This window comes from Colletotrichum jinshuiense, chromosome 1 (assembly GCF_051148585.1).
Source record: "Colletotrichum jinshuiense chromosome 1, complete sequence".
NCBI classification, from domain to species: Eukaryota; Fungi; Ascomycota; class Sordariomycetes; order Glomerellales; family Glomerellaceae; genus Colletotrichum; species Colletotrichum jinshuiense.
Genome location: NC_139302.1, coordinates 6,168,628 through 6,189,283, shown reverse-complemented (window position 1 = coordinate 6,189,283; position 20,656 = coordinate 6,168,628). Strand labels below are relative to the sequence as shown.

General features: G+C 47.5%; 3 protein-coding genes across 3 annotated transcripts; 1 reads left to right on the top strand and 2 right to left on the bottom strand.

The window, feature by feature from the left end:
- Window positions 1-524: 524 nt before the first annotated feature.
- On the bottom strand, window positions 525-6,107 carry EsH8_I_001623 (uncharacterized protein; the record flags this gene model as incomplete). The annotated part of the gene is made up of 13 exons (XM_083269036.1): window positions 525-656; window positions 716-814; window positions 868-1,036; window positions 1,090-1,176; window positions 1,252-1,453; window positions 1,522-1,691; window positions 1,748-2,040; window positions 4,139-4,599; window positions 4,658-4,797; window positions 4,869-5,072; window positions 5,126-5,766; window positions 5,819-5,997; window positions 6,050-6,107. The coding sequence occupies 13 exons, from the start codon at window positions 6,105-6,107 to the stop codon at window positions 525-527; spliced, it is 2,835 nt and encodes a 944-aa protein (XP_083119474.1).
- Window positions 6,108-6,993: 886 nt separating this feature from the next.
- Window positions 6,994-8,704, top strand: EsH8_I_001622 (CoA-transferase family III domain-containing protein; the record flags this gene model as incomplete). The annotated part of the gene is made up of 2 exons (XM_083269035.1): window positions 6,994-8,221; window positions 8,277-8,704. 2 exons carry the CDS (start codon window positions 6,994-6,996, stop codon window positions 8,702-8,704), a joined length of 1,656 nt encoding a protein of 551 aa, XP_083119473.1.
- Window positions 8,705-8,731: 27 nt separating this feature from the next.
- On the bottom strand, window positions 8,732-10,705 carry EsH8_I_001621 (transcription factor; the record flags this gene model as incomplete). The annotated part of the gene is made up of 4 exons (XM_083269034.1): window positions 8,732-9,257; window positions 9,322-10,486; window positions 10,565-10,618; window positions 10,678-10,705. 4 exons carry the CDS (start codon window positions 10,703-10,705, stop codon window positions 8,732-8,734), a joined length of 1,773 nt encoding a protein of 590 aa, XP_083119472.1.
- Window positions 10,706-20,656: the final 9,951 nt, after the last annotated feature.

Sequence of the window (20,656 nt, the reverse complement as noted above, 5' to 3'; positions counted from 1 at the left end):
ACCCCTGTCAGCGACAACAGGGTGGCGGCCAGCAGCAGGGCGTGTGACCATTGACGGATTTGAGTCGGAACAATGTGGCCACCGGCTCGGCCAGCTAGATACGCATCTATCTAAAGCGAGGTCACGTCGACTTAATGCAAATAGGCAGGATATTAGGCCCACCCCTGCATGGGTCAAACGGTGTGCTGTGTACAGCAACGTATGTGGATCTATCTCCGACAACCCCTTTTTTTTCCTTCTTCACCTACACTCACCGCGCTGCTGTTTCAAGTACGGTAAATGCTTCAAGCGTGAGCCGCGGGTCATAATATGATTAGGGCGGGTCGAGAATGATTTGAGAATAGGCAAATGATATTTGATTGGATGCAGCCAAAAGTCTATAATAGACCAAATACTGCTGCGAATCTTAAGTAACGCAACTCAAGAGTCATTCGATCGTTCTTCTGGCCTTTAGTGAAGCTCAGCTCAAAACCGGTCAAAAGGATGTTGAGATTTCACCAAGCCCCTCGCCGCCAGAGATTCATTCATTCCAGTTCTGCTATCATGGCCTTCCACTCTCCATACACATATATGGCGAATGTTTCATTCCTCAGGATGTCAAGGGCGGTCATGGCAAGTGTTTTCCCCGCAATGACTGCCTGGTCGTGCGCGAAGTCCTGTTTCATTTAGTTAGTCATAGAAGATATGTTTGGACCAAGGATACGTGATGACTGACAGTTCCTGCAACTTCTCTGAAGCCCGCATTGTGCACCGGGTACTCTCCGCCAACGGGGAAGCCTGTTTGGATAGCGGGCAACTTCCAGGAAACATTGCCCTAGTGCCGTGTTACCAAAATATTGACATAGTGCGTAAGGGAGAGAAGCTTACCTGATCCGATGAACCTCCTCGGACAACGTTTTGGATTTCGTACTCGATGGTGGGATCAGAAAAGTTTGCCGTGAGCGTGTCTTCCGAGGGATTAAAGTATTCCATGTGATAGCGGTAATAAGCACCAGTTAATCCCATGCTAGGGTTTTGATCCCAATAGTCCAGTGTGCTAATGCCTACATTCAGTCTACTTTTTCGTATAAGTGTTAGATCTTGACTCACTCCTCGATAGTAACAGAAGTGTTCGTTGCGTTGGTGGCAGCATAAAGAATAGACTTGACTTGCTCGATGACAACATCACGGCGGGGTCTACGGAAACGTACAGTGGGTTAGTCTGGTTGGAAATAACAGGGAAAAGCCACCAATCTACTATCCAGTACTCACCTATAGCTACTTCTCACTCCGAAAATACTCTCGACATGATCCGGAATTACATTTGACAGCTGGCCACCACTGCTGACAACATGGTGGATTCTGTCTTCCGGTCGCAGCTGCTGTCGGTAAAGCCCGGACATGGAATACGCTGCGACAAAGGCATCCATGGCATTACGTCCGAGCCACGGGGATCCAGCGGCGTGAGATGCGTCTGTCGAACGGCACGTGGTGAGCTTCAAGTAAGGTTACTCGGGATTTTCAGGTTCGGTTCCAACTCACAGCCTTCCCATGTAACGTTGGCAGTCCATGCAGCCATCGAAGGTGCGTATGACGCATAATTGGCATTTCCTGGGTGAGCCATCAGACTGCAACTAAGACCATCGTATGCTCCAGCTTCAAGAAGTTTGACTTTCCCACCACCGCCTTCCTCCGCTGGTGTACCGAGAAGACTAAAAACACGTAAGCCAAACTCCACGAGAGTAGATGAGAGCGCTTGGATCCATACACTACACGGCCCTGGATGCCCTGATTTTGCAATGCCTCCTTGACACCGATGGCCGCGGAGACACTGGCAGTGGCTATCAGGTTGTGGCCGCACGAGTGTCCTATTCCAGGAAGGGCATCGTACTCGGCGTTGAAGGACACAGCTCTGCCTTCGCCGTTGGAGAACTCGGCCACGAAAGCCGTGCTCAGGTTGTAGGCACTTCGGGTCACGTTGAAACCCTGCTCCTCGAGAAAAGTGGTGAGGACCTCATGCGCGTGTACTTCCTCAAACGCCAACTCGGGATTCTCCCAAATCTGTAGACAACAGTTACGACCCAATTTCATCATTGCGGCCAAGGGATAGGAGTTTACTTCTCGGTTGATCTCCCTGAGACCATCGTTTCGGGTGTCGATGGCTGCGAAAACGGCATCCGCAAACTCATCTGCGCTGACTGTAATCAAGCCAGCCGCAGAGAGCAAAAGCCATGGCAGAATTCTGCAAGCCATTGTCGTTATAGTGGTTCAAGCTGAATAATCGTTTACCTTTGAATAAGAGGATAACACACCAAGGACCTGGCTAACAGCGAGCTTTAATATCATTGCAATGTTTCTCGTCTTGGCATATTATTGTGAGCCCATGGTGTTTTTGGTACATAATCATATCGCCGCCTAAGTCCGTGTCGTCAGCTTCGTAGATATCAGATTGGAACATGATACGGGTTCACTTTGCCTCCACTTTTATAGATTAATCAATGGCTACCACTCCGCAATTGCGGACGTTTACATTACCTTTGGTAAATATCGTAGTCAATTGCAAAGTAAAAGCGTATCCCGGTGGCTGGATTACAACTAATATTGCTTAAACATACATATTTGGCATGTGAGAATTAGAAATTTAAATTTGTTGCACATCAAGATTCCAACACGCGATTATAAACAGGTTCAATAAGCAGGTAGACATATTTTGACCAAAACCACGGTTACCTGTCAACAGCCCGGAACAATGGAAAAGCTCGGGTGTGTTGTCACCAAAAGCAAGTCCCGACCAATTGATAAACGATTAACGCAAAGCCAACTGAAGAGAGATGGTTGGCGATCGCCAAGGCCATCAATCTTGGCAAGATACCCCCTCAGTGATAGTTCAACGTTGAGCAATTGATAACAGAAAACCACTCACGTCGGTCCGTCCAGCCAATAAACGCTGTAGACAGCTTGGAGAATTTTATAGAACCTTGATCAAGGTCAAACTCAGGGCCCAGCGACTCGCCATCGCATCCTTGTTACCGTTGTCGGCTAATTCAACGTGCGCCGGTCCAGAGCTCGCATCGATAAAGAAGCTTAGTGCCGCCGAAGATCGAGGCCATCGATTGGTCAGTTTTGCCGGGCGCCAAGCTTCAAGTATTTGTCTAATTAAGCACCCTGTGGAAAAATGATAACAGATGCATTCATTTGGGAAATATTTTACTCAACTGCTCTATCAAAAAAACCCCAATCGCGTTATCAAGTTGGAAAACATGCAGATGCTTTAGTACGCAACCTTTTGGAAAGTGTCAAGAATACACCCAAGATACCTGCTACTTGGGATAATGACCAAAGATTGGGGTTACACAGTGCCTTTTGTGTCGGGCCTGAATCATGGCCTGGTAGTCACAGGCGTGAGTCTGAATCCAATCCAGGTAAAGCTGGCGCTTTTCCTCGATATCCTTACCCTCAGACTTGGCAATTGTCAGTTGCCGTCCCTGGGCAACAGCGTATTGAAAACTATCAATATTTCAACTGGGATGGGTCACATGCTGACTGAAAACATTTGTGGTATGACGTACATACAAGGAAAGAGTCACAACACCAGGTTAGACTTTCAGCTGCCAATGTCACGCCACAATGCAAAAACAGGAAACATTTTAGGCTATCTTAGAACAGCATTTACCAGATGCATTATTACAAGATAGAAAGTTAACTATCAATTGTTCTTTCGATTTCAATTGCTAAGACTGGTTAACAATACACAATCAAAACGGGCAACCAGAATTCTCCTTGTCCACATCAGCCCGGCTACATCAATTCCCGGGCAAAGGAATGGGGACCAATCAATTTTAGGTGGTAAGAACGCTGCAACTGAAGCTTCGATAGCCGCTTGGCCTGAGTTTGAAAGTATTAGGTACGAAGATAGTCTCTGTTTCCGCGCTATTCAGAACTCATACGTTCTTCATCTCGAAGACAACGACGGAGGGTGCAATGATGACGTCAGATTTACACCCTGACTCTAGTATTCTGCTAGAATTCCGCCCGCAATGACGGCTAGGATATTTATTATTTAAACTTTCAAGATAGAGAGAGGAACTTCTACCTCCTTGTCTCTGAAGTAATCCATGAATCCTTTCCCAAATCCATCCAGTCGCTTAGAGCTACTGACACCACGCCCAAGGATACCGTACACAACAAAGTGCACGGCGAAGATGCAAGGGAACTCAACTCGCTCGATAGAAAATTTGGCCTGCCAATCATCCCCCATCATCTCCTGTACCTTGGCGCGAGACAAGTACGAACGCAGCCAATCCCATTGGGCCTGTGTATGAACATACAACCCAAAGTTCAAGTTGGCTCCCTTGTCTCCGGAGCGACCATGGGCAATCTGACCAAGGCGCATCCTTTGCAAGGGCCCTTGAATCTTGATAGTCGTTTCGGTGTCATACGATTCGCGAACCCCAAGATCCTCAAACCTGGGCGGTGGTGTCGTATCAAATGATTCCATTGTTCCATCCGGGTTCACGATATGGAAGTGCTCCTCAATATCGTGCTGGAGCCATAGCGCGGGATAATATGCAAGGTAAGGACGCGGAGCTAGTGCACGCAAGTCTAAGGAGGCGTGAAACCCTGGGTTTGTCATTCAGCAACACTGTTCAATATGCTTACGATGTGACAAAATACTGACCAGAGTAGTGCCTCAAGGATATGTCACGCACAGCGCGGTTGATCGCATTGAGTGCGTCAGCATTGGTTGATTGGGCGAAAATGCGGATGTAAATAGTGTTGCTGTTCTGATTCGTCGGATTGGTTGCAGGAGTGCCGATTCTAGGGTTAGACTTTGGTCAGAGGGATGTAAAGTTTCGGAGAAATGTCAAGTTTGTTGGCGGATCTCATACCGTTGGAATTCTAAAACATCAAAATCCTTCAAGACATCGTCTCCCAATAGGATTCTGATCTGCTTTTCAAACAGGGCAGCCTTCCTTTCGTAAGCATAACCTGTAGCGTTGAATAACGCCTGCAGCTCGTAGCCACCCTTGTACAAGACTGCAAGTTTTGTGGTGTCAGGCGGAGGGGCACCACGAATCCCAGATACACGAACCCTGCAAACCGTTCAACATTTCTGTGAAAATATTCACGGTTCATTGGTACACACCTGTTTTCTCCGACTTGTTCCATCGCAACACCATCCAGATACGCCTTGACGTCACTGTTAAGGTAGGCATTACCTTGGAGCTCGTACAAAAGCTGACTCCTGCAGGTGTCGATGGTCACCATACCACCTGTGCCTAGGTGCTTTGTAATGATGCAGGTTCCGTCCTGAGATATCTCTGCAATTGGGAAACCGGGACAGATGAAGCGTTCGGGTTCGAAGTCTTCGAAACCTGAGAAGTTCCCCCCAGTGACATAAGCTGAACACTCGATCAAGTGCCCGGCGATCAAAGCACCTGCTAGTTCGTCGTAGCTCGTGTTGTTCCAGGACCACCAGTACCACGCACAAGCGATGACGGGGCTTGCATCTGAAGCACGGCCGCATATGACTATGTCGGCGCCCTTGTGCAAAGCTTCAAATATAGCATGGGCGCCGAGGTAGGCATTTGCTGAGACAATTTCTCTTGGATCTCTGTCTTTTCTGGTGAACATAAAGGACTCAGATGTCAATGTGACGTGCTTGTTAGCAGAATCGAGATGAGCTAAGGCCTTATCTCTTTCCTGAGGCATATGCTTTCCCAACTTGGGTAACACATTGTCGCCTGAGACGTAGGCGACTTTCAGGTCATGGCCCGTTTCATGAACCTTGGACGGGGTCAGTTGAAGACGAACAGACCCATCACTCATGATTGCTCACCAAGTCAGCCACTTTCACGGCAAGGCCCCCAGGATTTAGGGCCCCTCCGTTGATGACAACTTTAATTTGTTTCTCTGCAATGACATTAATGCTTTGCAGCAAGCCTTCAAATGCTGTCTCCTCGTAGCCGTTGTGCATTCCTTGTGCGTAGGCTTCAGCATTGTTGGCCATATTTACCTCTTGGGTCAAATTAGCATCGAACAAGCTTCCGCGAAAACGAGTGATACATACCAGCCAGGTAGTCACCAGTGATGAAGTCCACATCTCCGAGCGTCGCTTGCTTATACATTTCTCTTGGTGGATCGCCTATGCGTCTTATTAACACAGCTGACAGGGCCGCAAACTTGACAATGCCTTACCATGGAAGCCCGAGCAATTCGCCACACGCGCAGGCCTGACGCCTCTTGAACCAGCTCTCCAAGTATCGTTTGAAAACATCGTGGGCTGAGGAAGTCTTCATAAAGTGTTATGAATAAACGAGGTACAAATCGCACTGGATTCCCTCGCAGCTATCGAACCAATGCCGGATTGGGGCAATCGTGAGTTTTTAAACAATGCAACGAGGAGCCAAGATTATGACTGACACGGTATTACCTGACTCGCTTCAAGTAAACGCAAGTCCGAACTGTGTAATTGCACTACGTGATTGCCGTTATGTTCGGTACGTCATGGAGTGGGCTCGAATCCGACCTAGTGCTAAACTCCGGCGCTCGAGCTTCCATGCCAAAACTCCGAGCCAAAATTCCGGCATCAGAACCCCGACTCCAATTTCTTTGCCAGACCCCACAAGTGGTTCAGCATCTCTATAATCTTCGACTTTTACAAGAAGTCTGTTGGCTGTGGCTCAAGTGTGGGCGCACAATGTTTCTTGAGAACGGAGGAAACGTTGGAAAGAATTGTAAATTAACAATGGCATGTTCATGTCCGCTTGGAAACGCAACAAGTGAGTTCCATGGCAAGGCCTCTTGAAGAATACCACACAATTGGCTGAGAGGTTCAAGTCGACGTTACCCACCACCACCGGAGTTTTGACACGAAACAGTGTGGGTCCTATAGGTCTTCTGACTGGGACCACTCAACTAGTTACACATCATGGACCGACATTTCGGTAATATTTTTATTTAAATGGTGTGCATCCTAGATGGAAAAAGGTCTGCGGACTATCGGACTTGTAAATGTCGAACATTAGGTCGGGAACTACAGCCATGGCAAATTACACCATCTCCGGCGAGGCAACTCGTATTCTTAACGACGTCCTACTCAACGACCCTGCACTCAATCTCCCGCCTTCCTTTAAAGACGCCGCCAAAAAAGTCAAGTTCGTCGCAGACGACGACAAGCCATTCGTACTCACCCCATTAAAGATCACAGAGTCATGCGCCTCCCTTACAGCCCTCCTGGCCACCGCGGCCAACGTCGCCGCTGCAGAGCGGTATGGCATTGAGCTCCAGGATGTCAAGGTGAACACTGATATTGCAACTCTGTTCTTGGAATCTGTCTTGCTCCCCACAGTCGGCGGAATGTCGTTCGTGAAGCACCCCAAGATGATGGAAGAGCTTTCAAAGATGGATCTTCATCGGATGTCCGATCCCATCAGACGGTACGCCACCAACGTGTACTGGACAAAGGACGGCCGGTGTTATCACTTGCACGGATCCATGAACGCGGAGCCCACAATGAAGATGATGGGTGTCAGTGATGTCGAAGTGACCTCAGAAGAGGCGATCAAGACCTACGCCGACAAGGTTGCTCAGTGGGATTCCAAGGACATCGAACAGACCGCCAACGAGCAGTACAAGCAAGCCGGCGTGATCTGCTATACGCCCGACGAGTTCTTCAACAGCGAGCATGGCAAGATTATGTCAAAAGAGCCATTGTGGAGTGCGACCAGAGTCCCAGCACCGCGAAAGAACTGGCCACAGGCAAGGGACCACGCTGATTTCAAGCCTCTCGCCGGCATCAGAATCATCGACTTCTCTCGCGTCATCGCAGGTCCGGCGGTCTCCAAGCTCCTAAGCCTCCTCGGAGCTGATGTCCTTCGGGTTTCCTGCGACAAGCTGCCTGAGTACGCTCCAACAATGGTGGACCTCCAGACCGGAAAAAGGGATACCAACCTCGACCTGAAAACTGACGAGGGAAGAAGCAAATTTTCAGAGCTTGTGAAGGGCGCCGACATCCTTATAGATGGGTACCGCCCTGGTGTCTTGAAGAAACTCGGATTCGACAGTGCCGCGCTGCGCAAGCTCAGCCCCAGTCTTATTTACATGCGAGAGAACTGCTACGGCTTCAAAGGCCCCCTAGCCCATCGATCTGGGTGGCAACAGATCAGCGATTGCTTAGTAGGCTTGTCCTATTTGCAGGGCAAGTTCCTCGGGCTTGAAGAGGCTGTCGTGCCACTGCTTCGTAAGTATATTTCTGTTAACCAGCCATTGCTTTGGAAGTTCTGACCACCTTCCAGCCAACTCCGACTACCAGACTGGACTAGTGGGCGCCACGGCTGCCGTTCAAGCTTTAATGACGCGCGCAAAGGAGAATGTCACTTTTGATATCGATATCAGCCTGACTCAGTACAACATCTGGTATTATCAGCTTGGAATTTATTCTGAAGATCAACAGCGGGAGCTACGATCGAGGGACCTTCAGTTCCTACCACGCCATTACGATGACATGAACGTGCTTGTTGGGAAGACGCACGCATCTTGGAAGAAGGTTCGTCCAGATCTCTTCATACATCCGGAGTACTTCTGGGACATGTCCGGGAAAGAATACGGGCTTGAAGAGAACATCAAGGTTCTGGCACCGGCATTCAAATTTTCATCAACCACCCTTGCATGGGAGGTCCCAACTGGAAGGAGAGGACGATCAAAGCCTGAATGGGTGGCTTAATTTTCTATGTTTCGTAACAGTTTTGGTCTAGTTCATCTTAGATAGAAAATCAAAGCTGTTATCACCTAAAAGATATTCAAACCCCCAAGGAACTATTTCTCTGTCCGTCATTGTTTGATCCCATGGAATATAGTTGATGTCGGCGAGTGGAGTCTGTGGATTTGCGATCAACTCGGGCTCCGGCTCAAATCCGAATCGGGAAGCAGCTCCCGGCGTTGTCTGCGAAAAGTTTCTCGAGCTACACCTTTGGCTTCCCAGGCCAGCTTCAGCTCCACTGGAGACCGTGACCGTGCGTCCGAGGTCACAATCAAGGTTCTCCAATGACTCAATGCCATGTGATCTCGCAGCCTTCACAGCAGCATTGTAGACGCCCTGGCATGCTGCCGTCACGGGTCTCAAGTATGACTCGGGTTCTTCATGCTCAAGCGAGATAAGACGTCGGACGCCGTTGGAAATGAGGCTCAGGTCATCAGCTGCGTTGAGAAAAGCTGGTTGGCGCAGGATGTGCAGAGACAGAACGATGATGGCCGTCACGTTAATGGGAATAACGTCCCTGCAACTCATAGCTATTATTTTCGGAATTCTCAAGTAGGAGCATGCGTCAGTGGACAACCTACCATAGAAAACTTCGCCAGGTCTCCCGGACAAGCGAGCCAATCTTCAATATGGACCTTGCAGCTTGTAGTAAGTGCTCAATGGATTGGGTGGAGAAAACCTGGGGGTTTTCAGATTTGCTGGACCTCCAGTCTATGTCGTTTTGGGCTCGATGAACCAGAATGACGGAGTGATAGTATGTATAATTAAGACGCAGGATTGTAGCATGCCTCGATAGTTCTGGGCGTTCTTCGAGGTCCAAGCCGAACGAGAATGTTACCCGCCAATCTTGTAAATCTCGATCAAGTCTTCTGGTCGCTTCCTTGATAGCATCTGGTTGAAGAGCTTCGCTCAAGTAGATCTCAGAGTATAGCTTGGCCTGAATGACGGCGAGTCGGGTGCCAGCAAAAAATACATTGAAAGATGCATTCGAGGAGCTGCTGTTGCTGAAATCAGGCTGCAATCGAAGATCAGGCAGGTCCACATCAAAGTCTCCAAAGTCTTGTACAGGAGGTCTGCCTGTACGAAGGCTCAGCTCCCTATCTAGGGAAAATGCCAGCCAGAACACATTGATTCGTGTCGCCCTTTCTATAGGACTCAGGGAGGAGCCGCAGTTCTTTCTATGTAATCCGATGGAGTGGGCTAGACGGATAGCATTTGCTACCAGCATGAAGCTGGGTTGCGGATTAGGTGTTCCCAAAAAGAACCAGGCGAGAATCAGAAGGGCCTGGACTGACATGAGTTGCGTGGCTCTCAAGAGGATGTCGAGACAAGTATCCAGAGCGTTTGCCGCGTAACCCCACATTAGCTCCTTCTCCGCCGACCTGCCTTCTTCAACGCGTTGTCGGTGGGAGATTGCGAGGACAGCATTGAATGCAGTCCACCAAGCCGGGCTTTTTTCAGGTTCTCCTGAGTACTGTTGCCCGAGATGAGCGATAAAAGCTGGTGGGTGGAACAGAGGCAGTGCTGTGTGTTCTTGCTCAAAGAATGCATTTACCAGAGATAAAGCTTCAGTCCACGGCGGGAGGGAACAGTGTGACCTTCTCTCGAAGACGCCCTGTAATCTGGGGTGAGTCCAAAGAGACCAGGGCCCTGCATCCGAATCTGGCCTTCCAGGCTTTCCACGAGCGTCTGGAAGTTCTACTGGAAGGGTCTGGGTTCGAAGCAATGAAATTGCTGAAGAGGATCCTGGGCCGTATTAATTTGACGTTGGAACCCCGAGAGGCTGTACTGCTTCCGTGGTCAAACAGGCAAGAGGGCTCATACCGAAATACCGCAAGTCTCGACCGGCCCCCATCAATGAGTCTCGGGTTGTGTGACCTTAGTAAAATTGCGTTAACACGCGAATGTAAATTCGGCGGTCTCCGTGCAAAACATACCTGATTTTGATGGGTCCTGGGAAACCATTGCTTCAGATGGAGAAACACTGCTCATGACTTGTGAGCGCGAACTGGAACTCGGTCCAGCTGAAGGAGTCCGCCTCTGCCTCTGCCTCTGCCGCTGAATAGGGCCTCGAGCCTCATCCCCTTCTGGAGTAGTGTCATGACGGGGTGCTCTTGGAGAGAAACCCGAAGCAGGGACTTGGCAAGCTTCTTGGCGGAGTCGCTGTCGTCGTGTTGGCTTGCTGACATCGGCGTAGTTACAGGACGCACGCAGGTTCAGACACCTGCTGCAGACAGGCCTGGTGCCATCACATTTCACTTTCTTGGAGCGACATAGATCGCATGCCTACTCTATCCGTCAGTACACAAGGGACGTTTTTAGAAGTTTTGTGGACGTACCTTTGCAAACCGACGTCTCCTGTCCCCCGACGACACTGTTTCCGACATCTGGGTGCTTGTTGTGAAATGAATGGTTTTTGGCAGGTTGAATCGAGATGACCCGATCCCCCAATAAGCCCTGCTACAGCCTTAGTCAGCCACTGTTTTCGCTGTCTCAGTAGGTTTGAACAGAGGCCCAGTACCCCGCTCCAACTACTTAGGCACTTTTTGACCGGTAATAATACCCCAACAGCGCGCTAACAACTCCGTGCCTCTGGTACTCCACCGTAGCTACTCTGTGTGCTAGCATCCATGTGCTATGCATTCTAGCCACGAAAATTTCCGCTTCTGTAGAAATCACGCTGTACTCCGATGTCAGTGAACTGTAGCATTGGTCAAGACGTGTGGAGCCTGTCAGACCATTTGATCACCCAATTACTACAGTGTCCTGATAATCGCACGACTTCAAGCTCAGATTGTCATTCTAGCTCTCATGGTTACATTGTGTATCGTTTGTTAGGTGTAGTAATAGCGGCTTTGTCTGCGACAAAGTGGCAGCTACTCTAGGGAGCTGCTCCTTGCCTTTCCCTTTTGAGTCGTCCTGGAGTTAGTCCGCACCCTCACAGTACGTATACTCTGCCGCCACTATCCAATCGAACCACGCGACTCTTTTGTAACCCATCATCATCTTGACTAGGGCTCCTTTAACAGTCTGATTCGCCATGGCGGTTCACACATGCTCAATAGACTTATATAGCGAAATTGTGCACTTGCCTCCACTAAAGATTTGCTTAGGGACTCCCAACCTATTTCCGCACGTTCCTGCTTAAGATGACCTGTGTACGGTCAAACCTATGTAAGCACACATGCTTCTGTAGATTTCGGCTTTAAGACTCTCGCATAAGCAGAAATATACGTGACTAAATGTACTCTCGTGGAGATCAGCTTAAGAACTGCGGTGTATGCAGTGACGTGGAAAAGCTACAGTTAGGGCACCAAGTTGATCTCACGGTCGATTATACAAAGGAAGAGGGAATAGCATTCGCCGGCTGCGCTAAACAGATTATCTCGATGTCAGGGAATTTGATTGTCTTGAGATATGCCATGAAGATGTATTGTTAGCAGGCCGACAGATATGTAGAGTCTTCATAACTTCACCGCCTCCTTGGCCCAACTTCGCGAGCATTCGACACCATCCAGGAGCATCAAGATATCATCCAAAGAGTGTATGGAATTCACTTTATTCTGTTGTTTCCATCAACCCATATGTACGGTCGAATCATTAATAACTGTCGTTTACCAATTAAGGATACTCCACATATCGAGGATTCCCTTGTATCGGCTCCCCTTGAAGAAATTATTCTCGACAGATTTGTCGGCTGCATCTTTAGCGTCATTTCGACACATTTGTCCCCCATCGTCCAACGCGTTCCATCTAAGGGAGATGTTGGTATCACATAATACCCTTACGGGTGGTAAATCAACGTAAAATCAATGCAGTATCTAGTCTGCATTCTGTATGTGTGTAAGAGAAAGGAACATAAAAAGGTAGCAGCAGAAGCAGCAGTTAAGCATATCACCATTGGCAGCCTGGAGGTAGAATCTCAGGGCCCTGCTGCCGCTTCCCGCGGCCTGACCGCCTGTCCGCCCGTGTTCTGGCTGAGTTACCCAACAGGAGGGCTCCTCGATGCTATTTTGCAACCTTTCCTTGCCTTGTTCTCCGGCACTCCGTCTAATAAGCGGCTCCTCTATACAAAAGTAAAATTTAACAGGGCTGCCGTGGCATGTCAACGTGCACCGCCAGCCGCACATTGGCCATGTCGATGTCAAACCAAAACCTTACTTTGCCACTATCAGCCCTCTCACCTTCCTCTTCTCCTGCGGCATGTCTCTAGCGGCTTTGCATTGCCATCTTAGGTCACAAGGTGTACTAGAATACTCTGACTCAAAGCCAAGCCCCGCCGCACAGCATAAGGCGATAAACTTTTGATAGCAATTTTCAAGCACTGTCTCCCTTGGAACCGCCACTTAGCACGGACAGCATGCCAGTTTCTCCATTTGGCGCAGTATGAGAAAAACGACTGCAGTATCTACACATTTGATTTTGTCCTCCAAATCATCACTGATACAATGTTCCCGCACCAGCTTCCGGCCTTGCTCTAGCGTTTGATTATAGCAGCTCGCCTGGATGTGAGCACTGTTCAACAAAGCTCGATCATGCCAGGGACACGAAGAACTAGGCCTCCTCCGATCGATATCTAGACTGCAATACGGGCTTTAGGGTGAATGCAAGAGACACACAGCGACATGAGAATTCATTGGAGGAATGGGGTGAAAAGACGACGCGACAGGTCTTTGGACAGCCCAACAGCAATATCCAAAAGTGCCATAGAGGCTTTAGCAGCTTCCACATTGGTCTTGTAGCCAGGCCAACTCGGGGCGGAGTGGAGCGCACAAGGCAAGTGAAAAGTCAACGTCGCCGATTGAAGCTAATAGTGAGCACCTTAAACGGCCCGATTCCGAGTTGAAAGCTTGTTACTTTGAGGCATAGAATGAAATGAGGGTTCGTCTTGCCGAACATCCGAGTGTCTAAGCCGTAATAGACGTTGCAGATACTAAAAACTTCCCCGGGCTATCCACACAATATGCAGAGAACTACAGGTCACAGATGCCCGTCGGTTCGACGGCACAAGTTTACAGCGTTATACGGTTAGTGCATCAACGGCTCGGACGGCACAAGTGCATGGACCGATAAGGTCGGCCCAAACGGCATTGTGTGCGGGCGTACAGAGTCATGAGCCATCGTGCCAATCAGGTTCACTTACTCAACCACATGCATTACTAAATGGTTTAATTACAAGAATAGAAAGAACTAATATAGTAGCTTACTGTTTTGCTTCAGTTGTGGTCTACAATCTGTTGCCCTGTCATCTGACCTGTTGTTTGAGGTGATAGCTAGGATCTTGTGAACAAGTTAATCGGTTCAAAAAAATCAAATTAAAAGCAGTAATGATTGTGTTACAGACTACTCTCTCATCTGAGGTAAAACTTACCTGCGTAGATGTGTGAAGTTGTAGGATAGAGAACCCTATCTCAATTTAATTGCCAAGGTTAACTATACAAGTATGCTACCCGTTGCCCGCAGCTTAGCACAAAGTAGAAGGTCTTAACTCACCAAGTGGACAGGTGCAATCTCTTCAAGCGGAGCATGTGGCGCCTAATATATGTAACAAATAAACATACTAGTGTCTATTTTACAGATATATATTGAACTTAATTTAATTGCTCTCATGTCTACTGGAAGGGTTCTCATCTTAGCGACGTTCAGTTTTACTATTTAAGTCGGCCTTTCTAAGACATTCTAAACATATTTCTTTGCATATACTCATCATTATATCCTCAACCGAGGCCTTTATCAACAAGCAGACATCTATTACATCTCGTATGTTAACTAACTTTGATATCTTACAATTATAAGTGTCCTAACAACTATAGGTACGACATAAATATACACCATGCAGCTCCATCATAGTATCTTGCTCTTTCTAGCAAACGCTCTTCCCACTTACGCGGGTTACTGTCTTCACAGTGAAGGCGAAGCCGGCGCACGTGGGCCAATCACGTATCGCTACTACAACAGCAATAATGGTCACTGGAGCTGGAACGCCCAGAGTGGAAGTGGTGTCATTCAAGATGACGGATACATGTACTTTGATGGAGACATGCACTCTCACACCGCCGTTTTGTTTGTTGTTTTCGACGATGGAACAACGACGTTGTACGAATTGAGTGCGGATGACCACGCCAAGGGATGGTGCCAAATCTATCCTCCTGGTGCCCAGAACAACATCAGGGATGTATCAGGTGGTTAGTCTGGTAGAGGAAGTGCCACAAGGGCCATTGTGGCGGGAAATGTGATGGTGTTGGAACAAGGCTAGGGTGGTTCACTACAAGCAATACGGGCCACAGTTAAGGAGAAATGCACGACTATAGTTTACCTGATGTAGTTAGCTAAATCACTTCCTACCGAGTATCACTAGCTACCCTTGCATGATTGTTCGGATTTCGAGACTGAAGTTTACCTACGTCTGGTATCTTGGATGAGAATAGGTCAACGGACAAGTTGATTACAAGGTGCAACGAGATTCAAAAAACCAGCTATGGATTTCAAAACTTTCTTCTCAATCTACCCCTAGATTTGCGGCGATGTTTCCCCATTCTCTTGGCCAGCAGCTTTGCGAACGAGTAGCTACGTTTTTCCTCTACTCCGTTTTCTAATGCGAAAGGAGGAAGACTTGACAACCTTGACTAGTGGTGTGAAAAATTGAATATTGCAGGAGCCATGACAGAGGACCGTGGCTCCCATTCGCCGTAGTAGTTACAGTTGAAACAATCTTCGATGGCTCGTCCCTTGTGTTTGCGGGTTTAGAACACGCCGTATTCCCGAGGGTACTCGCATACGCGGCAGAATAGTATGAAATAGACGGCTTGTCCTATTAATTATGGATCGGGGGCGAAAGCCTAGTTGTACTTCGCCTAGCACCATCGCTTTGGGGCGAATTGGTCTGCCCGGATAAGTGGGTCTAAACGGCAGGCTGCACAAGGCTGCCCGGATGGGTTGCGGCATTACGACACAACACCTATGAGTTTTACTTGTGTGAACGATGAATAGATGGTAAAAGCATCTCAATTTAATTTGCGAAAGAGTCATCTATTGGTTTCCAAGTGACCAGTAGATCCAGATTGTTAGGCCGATTGCTGAGAGAAGCCCCATCCATTAAGAGAGGATGAATATCAGCCGCCATTGGCGTTCCACTCTACGCTCACGCAGACTACCGCGAGGGACACCTAAACAAGCAGCATATGTAATGTTGGAGAGCCAGATCAAATAGACTACAATCTGTCAATGTTGTGTTGATATGAAGCTGGCGGCAAGCTTAATGTAGGCGCTAGGCAGGATGCCTAGGCCTGTCAAAAGCTTCGCTATTAGAGACCAGACCAGAGTACGATTTCGTAATAATAGCCCATCATAATAAATAAGGTGCCGCAATATAATCGCGGACTTGCCTGGTAATTCATCACATTACATGTCTATTTTAGAAAGTGCTGTGTACTAACTGTATACATTACTAGACAATGAAACAAAATCTCCTTCAAGGCATCGCGGCAACAATATAGGACGCTATGAGATTTCCACAATTTCGGAGTCGGGTTTCTGAGAACCCCGGAACTGACACACATAGCATGCCAAATGTATGCACCAAGACGTGATCGACTCAGAGACTGATTACTCAAGCGCCATCTTCAAGGTCGAACCATCGGGGCTCAAGCTCGAAGATGTCGAGAGATAATGCGGAGTTCAAGTAGATTTGTAAGCTGGCTCCGGTCTAAAATGATCTAGCGACCTGCGTGTATTTGGTTCTGCCCCTAAGTTGAAGTTTTGCATGTCTTCCCCGGGACCGAAACCGAGCTGCGGGATGGTGTTGAGGCGGAACGTGCCCAATTAAGCCAGCCCGCAAACTCCGCTTGGCTAAACCAGGCCTGCCCAAATGCTCTCCCCGCTTTTTGCGGAGTTTAGTATTCGGCTTTGTAAGATGCACCATCAATGATGTCGTCTCTCTAACGGAAGTAGATAGCTGACCCATGCATCAGACGTTTAACTACAGTCAACTGAGAGTATAAGTAAATCACACGGCTTGAGTTGCTGATGTCTTGTTTTCCAACCCTATCAAAACAGGTTTTAGTATCTTCTTATACAGATCTTTAAGTTTTGCAGCAATTACATCAACCATGAAGGTAGCAATCGTCGGCGCAACCGGAGAGACCGGGAGCTCTATTGTAGACGGGCTGCTCGCATCAACTCATTTGGAATTTGTGAGACTCATTCACCAGGATCAGTTTAGAGCACCCAAAACTGACGAACTTGAAAGGATATTACGGCTCTCATCCGACCAAGTTCGCTCGAAAAGCAGGAGGTGTATGATTTGGAAAAGAGGGGCGTCAAGATTGCTGCAGCCGATCTCAGCGGTCCTGAGGATGATATCGCAAGACAGCTCATAGGTGTCGATGTGGTAATATCGTCGATTTTTGCTTTCAGCCTCCTAGAGCAGATTCCTCTGGCCAATGCTGCTAAGAAGGCTGGGGTGAAGCGGTTTGTACCGTGTTTCTTTGCAACGGTAATGCCGTTTAGAGGAACGCTAGGACTCCGTGATCATGTGAACGAAATTCTAACTAGTTTTCTATTATATAGAGATAAAAAGGCTGACAACTTCAACGCAGAAAGAGGACGTGCTTAACCACATCCAGACTCTGTATTTACCTTACACAGTTATTGACGTGGGCTGGTGGTACCAGCTTAGCTTGCCGCGTCTACCGTCAGGCCGTATTGATACTATTGCCAACCCATTTGGCGACTGGATTGCAGGAGATGGCACAGTGCTTTCTGGGATTACCGATCTTAGAGATATCGGTATACAAGTCGCACGAATTATTACTGACACTCGTACGCTCAACCAGCGGGTTTTTGCCTATACTGAGCTCCTGTCTCAGAATGAGATTTACGACTTGATTGAGAAGTTGAGCGGCGAAAAGATCAAAAGAACATATGTATGTTTTCCTATTAAGCGTATTGATTATTTCAGCGGCTAACTCTTAACAGTTGTCATCAGATGAAATCAATGCTTCAATGATCGAGGCTAAGGCCGATACCGCCAATCCTCACAGGCTCTGGGTGTTACAGTACCGCAAGTCTATGGGCCTTCGGGGAGATAACACCCCCGAGTATGCGAGCTACCTAGGTTATAAGATCGCTAAAGACTTGTATCCAGACTTGAAGGGAATATCATTTCAATCGTTCTGTGAAGAAGGTTTGAGGGGAGAATTGAAGCCAATCTATCAGAAGACGAGGCAGGAGTTCCTTGATTCTGCTGAGAAAGCGTCTACAACGCACTAGATCTCCCAGCACATATTCGATATAACTAAACTAGTGCAAATTTGTGGAGATTAGAGCTGAGGAACAGTGACTAGACGGACAGGTTTCAACACACGCTGTCTAGAGCATGGACATAGCAGGGCCGTATTTACCCCTAGCTGCTATAAGTATCTTATTACACCGTATTCATTAGTGAGGATAATAGACTTAGTTAAAACATGAAATGTGTATTGAAACATCTGCCAAATTATATATTATCAACGGATTCTATGACCTTTATCTAAAATAAAGAGTTCAACAACTTTGGCCGGTGTTAACTGCAAGTAACATCTCCAATAGTTTATAGCTCTTTCCATATTTCTAACATATCTATAGATTATTCAACACACTGAGAAGCTCACACTGATATGTACCGTCTGCTCACTAGCTAAAATTTATGGGATGTTGAAGCCAAATGTAACTATACAGACTTAAATGTTGTTTCTAGACAGGAAATCCAACATCTTATGGAAAGTTTTTTGTCTGTTGAGGTGTCCATTCAGGTTATGTCCCGCATTTTCAATTAGAACGTCTTCACTGCCAGCTTGGTCTGCATTTGGGTATTGCAGCGGACGGAGCGTTGTTGACCGGTCTACAGGGACGCCGCAGTCCCCGCTGCATATAGTTATATCGTTGCGTCCAAGTATCACTTGTACAGATGCCCTAAACGATGGCGAGGGCGTCCCTACCGATCCCAAGCTAGCTAACTCGACAATAGATGTAGTCTGCCTCGTGCTATACGCTGTTTCCAGGACTGTTATCAAGTTAACTATTGGCTCTAAATACAAATCTTAGTTTGGAAGCAGTGCCACTTACTTGCAGGCTCGAAGAATGGATATTTATAGAAGGCGTAATGCAATGTTTGCTTCGTACTTTGGGTAAAGTACCCATCAGGCACAGCCGCGAATCGACCTGATGAATCTTGGTTCGCCATGACAGGATTCCAAGACACCAGTGATGAATAATCTGCTTCCGTCACGGCCGAAATGCCCGTGAGAATGACCGCATCGAAATCGGACGAGTATTTGGAAGTGATGCCTGTAGTCAAGCTACACCCAGCAGAGTGGCCGACACCAACAACTTTTGAGAATGCATAATCTCCCAACGTTTGATTCCTCAGCATCTCAATTATAGCGTGGGCAAGCTCAACCTGTACAGGACCTTGCACATCCCAAGCTGCGGGGTGATCAGAGAAGCCACTCCCAAGCCGATCGTAGGAAAAGGTTGCGTAGCCTGCGGTGGCGGCAGCGTCGACATAACTGTAACCGGGCATTATATCCCAATAATTATGGTCGAGTGTTGCCCCATGTGTGAGGAATTGAACTGTGCTGACATTTTTGGTGGAACTCGTCGGAAAACACAGTTTCCCAAACAGAGTATGGTTTACCGTCTTGGTTGCTGTCCCCGAAAACAATCCGCCGAAGAAGCTGGTGTTGTTCGTTGCGTCAGCCAGCATCTGGGTGAGCTCCAAGTCATTAGACGGGACATTGTGAGCTACAGTGAAATCGTTCGCAGACACCATAAGAGGCAGCATGCCGCTAATACAACAAGATTTCTTCCCGACCGATGGATGGATTTGTGCATCCAAAAAGCCTTTGGTGTGCTTGGTTGAAACTTGAAGACAAGAACCAATTGTCGAAACAACAAGACTTGCTTGATAGAAAAATAGCAGTGTGCCTTTAAGACGAGTCATGTTGTTTTCAATGAGGTAGTGAATAACAACTGGATGAAGTGGAACGGAGAATCAGATAAATGATGATACTGTAAGGGCGAGGAGACAGGTTTATATGCTAATCTGATATATAAGTATAATACAAGAATAAACGGATCGTCCTGATTGATTGGGAGCCGTTTTAACCTTTATAGATAAGTAGAAAAGGGACCGTAAACCGTAAGGGTTCAAGGATTGAGGCATGACAAGGATCATAATCTACTAGGTGCTTTGATACCAAGTCCCGGGGCTGTGCAATGCCTGCCTGAAATGCAATAAACTCATGGTGGGACAGAAAATAGTGTTGGAGTAGTACTATGGCACCCTGTCATTTAATGAATTCTTAGAACTCCTCTCAACTAGATTCTCTAGTAACTGCTACTTATTAACATTGACATTCTAACCCTGTGGTTTCGGCCTGTGGCAGTAAATAATGACGTTCAGAAACGGATTTAATTCACTTAGCAAATGCATGATGGCGGAGCCCTGAAAATGCGTAATTAGAGACTATTGTTCTCAGAATGTATAAATATCAACTTTAGCTCTTCAGTACTACTTCTGTCTCTTTCAGCTGCTTGATAAAAATATATTTTTTCGGGTTGTTGGTAAACTCCGAGTTCCCTATCGAGTTGGTATTTCCAAGCTTGTAAAGCACCATTAACATACACGTATTAACCTTACTCTTGATATGCAGACATGTTAACTTGACCGCATGTTGCTAATGTCCGAAATACTACTGGGATATTGGATCTGATTCAGATTTAAAAGAGGTTTGTCGGCCTTTAATGCCGCGCGGACGTGTTCCCGCGCGGGAGTCTACTTTGTCGGATTACTCCACAACTCTGTCGGATGAGACAATGTTTTTGAAGGACCCAACATAACATGTTTGTACAGCAAGCGAGCACGCTATAGCGAAT